Raw genomic sequence first — 10200 nt, 5'->3', positions numbered from 1 at the left:
GCTGCAGAAAATCTGCAACATGAAATACTTATTTTGGGAACTTAACCTTAAGTAGCACCTTCCTGCTTGTTATTTTAAGCCTGATAGGTATTTTGTTATGCACCTTGACATGCAAATAAAATAATTGCTGGAGTACTTAATGACTGTTTAATATTCTTTTAATACAACATGATTATTATCTTTACTTTTTATTATTTCCTTATCACCTAATTATCTAATTATCTAAAATTTGATAGAACTCTTTTCCTCATACAAAATATAGGTAAACGTGACATATACCCATGTCTGGCTACATCACATTTTCATAATGCATATGAAGATGGGGATATGTTTTTTTTCTACCTGATCCTAATACAAAAGGTTTCACGTTTCTTAGAATTTAGCCTTTCCATCATGGCAAATTAATTAGAAGACACTAGGTAGGTCTTCAGTTGACTTTCAGAGGAATGTTATCATCTTACTAACCCTACCTGTAAAGCATGCCATTCCAACATTTCCAGTGGTGTAATGTCTGCAGTTGCAGCAGTTGCCGCCATGACCGGGCCCATGAGGGTGAGGGCCTGCCAACGCCAGCCTCTACTTCAGCTGGATGTGAGTAGGAGCAGTCACTGCTTTTTTCTATGAATTGAACAAGAGCGGCGTCGGCAGAATGACGGACATATACAAGTTCAACTGTATTGGCATCCTGAAGTGCTGATACAGTTGAAAGCAACAATGACGCTTCCTCCTCCATCTTTCTCCCTTGGAGTTTGTCGACTCAGCACAGCAGGTGCAAAGATGTCACTACATAGCTCTTGCTGCTCTGAGATGTGCGGGTGCTTTAGAACTCTCGCTGCAGAGACTGTGGGCAGTTAGGGAATGAGGAGGAGAAGTGAGTATTTTTGTTTTATTTTACATAAATGAGTACATTCTGATGGCCATAATATTGTATAGCGGACTATGGGGAGTGCATTATACTGTGTGGAAGTCTTTGGGGAGTGTATTGTACTATATGCAGGATTATGTGGAGGGGATTATACTGTATGGGGTGTGCATTATACTATACGGAGGAGCATTGCGAGTGCATTATACTGTATGGACTATGGAGGAGTATGGGGAGTGCATTATACTATATGGAGGACTATGGTGAGCTCATTGTGCTGCATGGAGGACTCTGGGGAGCGAATTATTCTGTCTGGAGGACTATGGGGAGTGCATTATACTGTATGGAGAACTATACACAGAAGAGCAAAAAAATCAACGAATAATAGTCCAAATATATGAAAAATTAATGCGTTTATTAATAAAAGTGTATACACTTAGAGGGCAAAGGGAGAAGACATAATTACACACATGGTGATAGGCTGTGAAAACTGGAGTGCATAATATAGGAATGGCTGCATATATATCTTATAGTATGTATATCTTTCAGAGTGCCAGGCATGAGAACAATAATAAGGTGAGCTGTATACAAATAGTCATATCATGGTATAAATGGAATATAATAATAATATACCACAATCACAAACCAAGGTATGAATAAATGAAAGTAATCATTGTGCACCAATATGGTGGCACACAATATTAAGATGTATAATAGATACAAGCATTTCTGGGCACAATTCTATGCTGGAGTCCCCAGGGATTGCACGACCATGACATGCAATCCCTCTGGACCCCTGCATAGAAATGTATAATTGCCATTATACAACGGAGGTCTGCATACAGTATACAGTGTATAGTGTCAGTGTACAGGTAATAGTGATCACCGGTAACAGTATACACAGAAGCTCTGTATATACTATATAATGTATAGCGTCAGTGTATAGATAACACACTGACTCAGCAGTGATGTTTCTAATTGAAGTCCTTCATCTTCATATTTCTTCTAAATCCAGCACAGACTGCCATCACTTCTTCAATTCAGGACTTGTCTCTGCAGACAAGAACACACAGTTAGTCATACAAAGGTTGACACAGCTCCTCACGGAAAGATAGGGTCAACATTACCCAAAGATGAAGCGCACGTCACATCTAAGTAGTCCTTCTCGGAACACATCTAAATGACAGAAAATAAATAAGTAGAGCGCCTCACAAGTTGATGAATTTGCATCATATTTATTCCGCCTTCAGTTGAACACACAGTTATCTAGAGCACTGTTTCCAGAGCACATTTTCTACTTTTCCCCAACTTCTAAAGAGACATAGTGCCACCATACACAGTAACAGGACCTCCTCCATTGAAAATAGTAACCTCAAAACTAAAATACATCATAGCACATATAATAATATCCATTCATTAGCTCCTACAGTAATAATGTCCCACATCCTAGCCCCTTCTGGTATTAATATCCCACATCCTGGCCCCCATGTGTCTCATTCCTGGCCACCATGTGTCTCATTTCTAGCCATAATGTGTGTCATTCATGGTCCCCATGTGCCTCATTCCTGGTCCCACAGTCATCATGTCTCCATCCATCAAAATGTATTTCACTTGAATATGCATGGAAGTATGCACATTCAGTTGAATACTGAACTGGTTCAACCCACCTTGGCTCCTGAGGTCTGCTGAGCAAGAGCAAAGGAGGAGGAACCCAGACTGGGTGAGACACGCTGCCAGCATGTACAGTATCACCCAGTCCGGCCCTCACCCTCTTTGCTTCCTCTCACTCAGCCCCATACACCAGTAACGGTAGTAATGCCGTGATGGTGCCCTGACTATATTATCTATACTCAGAAGGATATCACTGAGTTATCTATGGTATCACATAAGACATCAAGTATTATCTGCTACATAATCTGTACTATCTGTGTGGCGCCCCTGTGGCTTCAGTCGCCACAGAGGTACTGCACGTTCTCCTAAGGTTTAGTGCCCCACCATCCAGGTAAGGTGGGAACTCCTGACCACGCTCCACACCTGCATTCCACACACAGGATAGTTCAGTGTGGCCACATAACAGCTTCATGCTGGGGGTTAGCAGAGCACCCCTCGTGGAACCCTGCTTCGTAACACGAGATGTGCTGGGAGGCGGGTGGAGAGAGATGATACAAAAGAGTGGGAAGAGTGAAAGTTAGTGGTTAGTTGGTTAGAGGAGAGAGAAGAGAGAAAATGGGTGTCTGAGGGACGTCCTGCAGCAGGTCCCAGTGATCTGGGCTGCTGGCACGAGAAAGACCAGAGAAAGAGACTGATTAGATTGATATCCTAACCTTCCATAAGAGAGAAAGAACAGATCGGAACGAAGGAGAATAGAAGGACGGTGGGAAGCAGGTTGAGAAAGAGAGAGAACCCTTCCAGTCCAGAGAGCGCAAATGCCGGGGCCCGGTCCCCGAGGTTGATTGGATCTTTATGTCCAGCAACAGACACCAGAGGAGTAGTGAGCCGCTAACGCCTTGCTCCCATCATAGACTTGGGACACAACAGCAACTGAATAGAGAGCCGGGACGCAGAGTGGAGTCCCCGAAGCAGGCTACAGCTGTCTGTCATACAAGTAAGACTAGGAACACCTAGAGAGAGGCATTCCAGGGTAACCAAGTACTGGAGTGCTTCACACCTAAAGGCGCATTGGAGGAGTCGTTCAGTAAGGTACATGTTGGCGGAGTGTGGAAAGGAGAATCCTATCCTGCCTGGAGGTTGGCTGGAGCCCTGACCTGGAGAACACAGTATGGAGGCAGGCAGTTGTGTGAACTGCAAACAGTGAGTAAAGCTTTGGAACCGCATACTCTGGTGTCCTCCAGTTATTCCAGCACCACTACACCAGGGTACCAACCTCCATACCATTCTGCACCTCTCCTCATCCACTGCATCTACACTGCCCTGGGACTACAGCTCCACCTGTGGGGAGCTATACCATCTTTGCTGCACCATATCATCAGTCCCAGCGAATCTGTATGCAGCGTTGGCTTACCATCTTACTTGCCAAACACCACGGGTGGCGTCACGAACTATTCATATAAACTTTAACACCATTAACATCACCGCCATTGATATTGGGCGCCCAGGGCCACGGACCGGGTCACCGCTGCTGTGACACATTCCCGCCTTGACACCGGCCCGATACCGAGTACCCCGCTGCCCTGGGTGAGCAAGGGCGACCCATCTGCACTCAGAGAATTATCACTGTGTTATATGTGATGTGACATAGGACTGCAGGTAACATCAATATTACCCGTTTGTATAGAGTTATCACTCTTATGTGAAGTTTCATAGGAAAGAAAGTAACTCACAAAATTATATGTATTCTGGGCTATTACTGAGCGCATGTAATGTAGCAGATATCTGTAATATTACACAGGACTGAAAATGAGAGGCTAATTTGCTTTTAATTGCTGTTACTTTTATCTGTAACGAAGGGACATGCAAATGGATGTGAACAGTGAAAGGATGCATTGTCTGTAAAGGGGGAGAGGCTTGAGAGTATAGCTAGAAGGAGCTATGTCACACATAGCTTGTTGCAAGTTTTTAATTGATCTTACAGAACAGTTATGTTACCCATAAAATTAAATGTAGCAATTTTGCAGATAATGCAAATGACTCTAATGGAAACCTGTCACGAGCGCTTCAGAGGTGACAGGCTATCATCCTGCGTCAGGCCTCAGAAGGTCTGAGCGCCTGTCCATACAGACTGCTCCCTGAACCATCTGCCTCTAGGACCCAGCGTTGACCTCCTTCTGCCCTGAGAAGTTTTGATCTATTTAGTTAGTGGCTCAGCTGTGACCCAGTGCGGGTAATAGCTTAATTTCCACTTCTGCTTGCTAGAGTGTTGGACCTTTTCAGAGTGCTCCAGTTTGGTGTCTGGAATCCCTCTTCTGGTCCGTATCTGGCGATTCAGCTAAGTGTTCCCCTGTTTGTCTCACCTTTCCTTCTTTAGTTTAGCGGAGACTGCCTAGAGCGCATCTCGCCCATTCCCTATTCAGGATTAGGCCCCAGGGAGATTCAGGGTCCCTGGTTCTGGTTCGGCGATTGGTGAGGAACCAATATAGGGACTCAGTAGGAGTTCTAGGGAGAGATTAAATTTAGCCTAGGGGCATCTCCAAATGCCTTCCTTAGTGTCTGGGCCCCCTTCCCCATTTTCCTTTATGTTACACTTGGTTTTCCCTCACCGTGCGTGACATTATTACCCACCACACCGTTTAGAGAAAAAAAAACTGATGCGTGGTTCATTTGTGCAAGTGTTTTGTTTGTTGTGTGTTTTTTTTGGTTGGGGTTTTTTTTTTCTCTCTCCCTTTGGAGATGGATGCAGTCACTGAGTTGGCTGAGCGACTATGCTGTCTGTCTCTGGAAGTGACTGATCTCCATCAGGAGGTTCTGCAGCAGAAGCAGCTGCAGGTCGCCAGTGTTGGGGCCTTTGCTGCTGGGCCGGGTCAGCCTGAACCTAAGATTGCTCTCTCTGACAGATTTTCAGGAGGCAGGGACAAGTTTTTTACGTTTAAAGAGGTCTGCAAACTGTATTTCAAACTTCGTCCCTACTCATCTGGCAGTGAGGAGCAAAGAGTAGGGATTGTGATTTCTTTATTGCAGGGAGATCCACAATCCTGGGCTTTTTCCTTGCCACAGGACTCTGTTTGTCTACAGTCTGTGGAAGGATTTTTTGGGGCCCTGGCACTCATTTATGACAACCCTGACTGAGTTACCCTGGTGGAGTCTAAACTTCGCCGCCTCCTGCAGGGAAACCGGTCAGTAGAGTCATATAGCTCTGAATGCCGAAGTTGGGCAACTGCCACAAAATGGAATGATGCAGCTCTTAAGAGACAATTTTGTGAGGGTCTTTCTGAAAACCTAAAATATGTTCTGGCTCCTGTGTCATTGGAGGCGGCTATATCGCTTGCTATATGTGTGGATAGACACCTTCGGGATTGGTGGGTAAGACCAATTTCCCCAGGCCCCTCTGGTGGGAGTCATTCCCCTGTGTCCGGGGATCAGCCTGGCAGTGAACCTGTGTTGGGGGAGGAGGTAGAACCCATGCAGTTAGGAGGGGCCTCCACCCCGTACTTCTCCGCTGAGAGTCGCAAGAAGAAAGGTGTTTGTTTTTTCTGCGGGAGAAAGGGTCATTTTTAGAGTTGAGCGACTTTTGGTTTTTTAGGGTCGCGTTTCGTTTCGTGAAACCCGACTTTTCCAAAAGTCGGGTCGAGCAAGATCGTCTGATTATAGGGAAAAGTCGGGGTCGTCCCGAAACACGAAACCCAATGTAAGTCAATGGGGAATAAAAGTCGGCAGTGAGAGGACAGGAAACACACCTACAGTGCCCATTTGAATGCCAAAAGCATCAATTCTTCTTTCTTAAGCTTGTCAACCTTAATTAACTTCATAGTACAAGTTACGCACTGAAAAATGGGGGTTATTTGGCTAAAGTTGTGGGGGGGAGGGCTGGCTGCAGGTTTTCATGTGCCCTGGGCGAAAGAGCGCCCCTTTAACACATACCACAACTCATCATGCTCCGATACGGCAGAGAAATCGCGGTATAGTACAATGAAAAATACCTCACTTTTTAAATCTCATGACGAGGCCCATCTATTTCTCCATACAGAATCATTGGTCCCATCTAATTTTTGAAACAGTATATGATGAGCTCCACATAATGCTACAGTATATGTTGGTCCCCATGGATGAAGCTCCACTGTCTTATGGGCCCAAATAATGCTCCAAACATAATGGGCCCCATTTCTAATGCTCTAGTGTATAATGGGCCCTGTAAATGCTGCTCCAGTGTCTGATGTCCACCTTTGGAATGTTCCAGTGTATGGTAGGCCCCATCTATCATTCTCCAGAGTATAGTGCTCCCCAAAAATTGCTGTCCCAACATTGAAAACAATCAAATAAGTCTCCTCGCTAGGGAATCCCTGTACTTGTCTGGACAGGTGCTGTAGCTTGCTTAACAGCTCGCCAGCCGTTCTCACGCCCAGTATGGATTACACGTGATTGCACAAAGGTGAGAAAGGGTACCGTATCCCCAGATAACATGTATGGATAGCGTACACATTCAAAATATATGTCTCAGGAGGCAGGCTCAGACGGTGTTAGGCCCAGTATGGATTGCATGTGATTGCACAAAGGTTAGAAAGGGTACCGTATCCCTGGATAACATGTATGGATAGCGTACACATTCAAAATATATGTCTATACAGCATGAGGCAGGCTCAGACGGTGTTAGGCCCAGTATGGATTGCACGTGATTGCACAAAGGTTAGAAAGGGTACCGTATCCCCGGATAACATGTATGGATAGCGTACACATTCAAAATATATGTCTATACAGCATGAGGCAGGCTCAGACGGTGTTAGGCCCAGTATGGATTGCACGTGATTGCACAAAGGTTAGAAAGGGTACCGTATCCCCGGATAACATGTATGGATAGCGTACACATTCAAAATATATGTCTATACAGCATGAGGCAGGCTCAGACGGTGTTAGGCCCAGTATGGATTGAACGTGATTGCACAAAGGTTAGAAAGGGTACCCTATCCCCGGATAACATGTATGGATAGCGTACACATTCAAAATATATGTCTATACAGCATGAGGCAGGCTCAGACGGTGTTAGGCCCAGTATGGATTGCACGTGATTGCACAAAGGTTAGAAAGGGTACCGTATCCCTGGATAACATGTATGGATAGCGTACACATTCAAAATATATGTCTATACAGCATGAGGCAGGCTCAGACGGTTTTAGGCCCAGTATGGATTGCACGTGATTGCACAAAGGTTAGAAAGGGTACCGTATCCCCGGATAACATGTATGGATAGCGTACACATTAAAAATATATGTCTCAGGAGGCAGGCTCAGACGGTGTTAGGCCCAGTATGGATTGCACGTGATTGCACAAAGGTTAGAAAGGGTACCGTATCCCTGGATAACATGTATGGATAGCGTACACATTCAAAATATATGTCTCAGGAGGCAGGCTCAGACGGTGTTAGGCCCAGTATGGATTGCACGTGATTGCACAAAGGTTAGAAAGGGTACCGTATCCCTGGATAACATGTATGGATAGCGTACACATTCAAAATATATGTCTATACAGCATGAGGCAGGCTCAGACGGTGTTAGGCCCAGTATGGATTGCACGTGATTGCACAAAGGTTAGAAAGGGTACCGTATCCCTGGATAACATGTATGGATAGCGTACACATTCAAAATATATGTCTCAGGAGGCAGGCTCAGACGGTGTCAGGCACAGTATGGATTTGACGGCCCAGATTACACAGCGGAGGAGCAGGGAGAGGTAAAGATTGCAAATGCTGGGGCCCTGCCCAAGCAAGGGGGGCTCACTCGTGGGCGTCGGTACTGGCACTGGGCCCCTCATAGTACAGCGGTGTGTCTGACGGCGGGTGTGCACCACCACCATCAGAGACACTTGATTGCACTATGAGGGACCCTGTGCCAGTGCCCGCGCCCAAGAGTCGGCCTACCCACCTGTCCAGGGCAACGGCACTCGCACGGTGTCGTGCGGTAGGTGGTGACCCCGGCCATGGGGGAGGAGGCAGCACAGTTAGGGAGTTTTAGAAAGTGGCATATGTTGATGTTGGACATTCAGCTGATGCAAAAGGCGAAATAGGTGAAGTACCAGGAAGAGGTGGACCAAAGCAAGCCATTTTTCTGTCACCCTATGTGTCATCAGGGGAAGGTGGGACAAAATCCTTGGAAACCCATGCGTGGTTCATTTTAATGAAGGTTAGATCATCCACATTTTGGGTTGACAGACGGGTCCTTTTTTCTGTCAGGATTGATCCAGCTGCACTGAAGACTCTTTCCGATAGCACACTTGCAGCTGGGCAAGCGAGCTCCTGTAAGGCATATTGGGCCAATTCAGGCCAGGTGTCCAGTTTAGCGGCCCAATAGTCAAAGGGGAATGACCTGTGTGGGAGAACATCGATATGGGAGGAAAAGTAGTTTGTAACCATAGTTGACAACTGCTGTCTCCTGTCACTTTCCATCGATGCAGTATTACCAGTTGTGTGAGCGGTATTTGAAAAATCAGTCCACAACATTGTCATGAAACCCCTGTCTCCAACGCCACTTCTGCTGTGTGCACCACGAACACCTCTGCCAAGCTGCCCCCGGCCCGTACGGCTCGTGTGAGAACCATCACCGCTGCTGTGTGCTGGGAATGCCTCAAGCAACCGATTTACCAGAGTTGCTTGTTTATTAGCCAATATTAGGTCAAGGTTCTCCTGTGGCATGATGTTTTGTAATTTGCCTTTATAGCGTGGATCCAGGATGCTGGCCAACCAGTAGTCGTCATCGTTCATCATTTTGGCAATGCGGGGGTCCCTTTTTAGGATCCGCAAGGCATAATCTGACATGTGGGCCAATGTTCCCGGTGTCAATGATGCACTGCGAGTGCTGGGTGGAGGAGCACTTTCTGGCAAATCCACATCCCTCCAGTCACGCACAAACCCTGTACCAGACCTTGCCACGCCAACATTTTCACTTGCCCCATGAGATGCATCCTCCTCCCCTAAGTAATCATCCCCATCATCCTCCTCCTCCTCCTCTTCTTCCTCCACCTCGTCCAGGAGAGGTCCCTGAGCAGACAATGGCTGAATGTCATCAAGGATTCCCTCCTCCTCATCAACACTGGCTGCAGACGCCTGCTCCTTAAGGTGCGTCAAAGTTTGCATGAGCAGACGCATAAGTGGGATGCTCATGCTTAGGATGGCGTCGTCTGCGCTTACCAGCCGTGTGCATTCCTCAAAACACTGAAGGACTTTACAAAGGTCTTTCAGCTTTGACCACTGCAAACCTGTCAACTACATGTCTGCTCTCAAAGTGCCTGGCCGTGTATCCTCCCACAAATGCATTATGGCCTGCCTCTGCTCGCACAGCCGCTCCACCATGTGCAGGGTGGAGTTCCACCTTGTTGCAATGTCGATAATGAGGCGGTGGTTGGGAAGGTGGAGCAATCGCTGCAGCTTCTGCATACGAACAGAGTGTACAGGCGACCGGCGGATGTGCGCGCACAGTCTTCGCACCTTCTGGAGCAGGGCTGTTAACTCCGGATAATTTTTGAGGAAGCACTGCACCACCAGGTTCAAGGTGTGAGCCAAGCAAGGTATGTGGCTGAGTTTTGAAAGGGCTATGGCTGCCACAAAATTACGGCCATTATCACTAACTACCTTGCCTGCCTCAAGATGTACACTGCCCAGCCATGACTCAGTTTGTCGCTTCAAGTACTCGGCCAGCACCTCGGCGGTGTGTCTGTCGCCCAAACACATCATCTGC

General features: G+C 46.7%; 1 protein-coding gene across 1 annotated transcript in view; it reads right to left on the bottom strand.

Annotated features, from left to right (window-relative positions):
* Positions 1–1256: 1256 nt before the first annotated feature.
* Positions 1257–10200, bottom strand: part of GPRC6A (G protein-coupled receptor class C group 6 member A) — a 211134-nt gene continuing 202190 nt past the window's right edge. The window contains exons 6-7 of the mRNA XM_073575952.1: positions 1990–2038; positions 1257–1915 (exon numbers count right to left, since the gene is read on the bottom strand). Of these exons, the coding sequence (XP_073432053.1) occupies positions 1903–1915; positions 1990–2038 (62 nt within the window). The 3' untranslated portion in view covers positions 1257–1902. The remainder of the gene's footprint in view (positions 1916–1989; positions 2039–10200) is intronic.

Source organism: Dendrobates tinctorius, unplaced genomic scaffold, assembly GCF_039654945.1.
Source record: "Dendrobates tinctorius isolate UK_male_01 unplaced genomic scaffold, ASM3965494v1 ptg000046l, whole genome shotgun sequence".
In the NCBI taxonomy this organism is placed as follows: domain Eukaryota; kingdom Metazoa; phylum Chordata; class Amphibia; order Anura; family Dendrobatidae; genus Dendrobates; species Dendrobates tinctorius.
The sequence above is the reverse complement of the archived record's forward strand: the minus strand, read 5'-3'. Positions and strand labels throughout refer to the sequence as shown.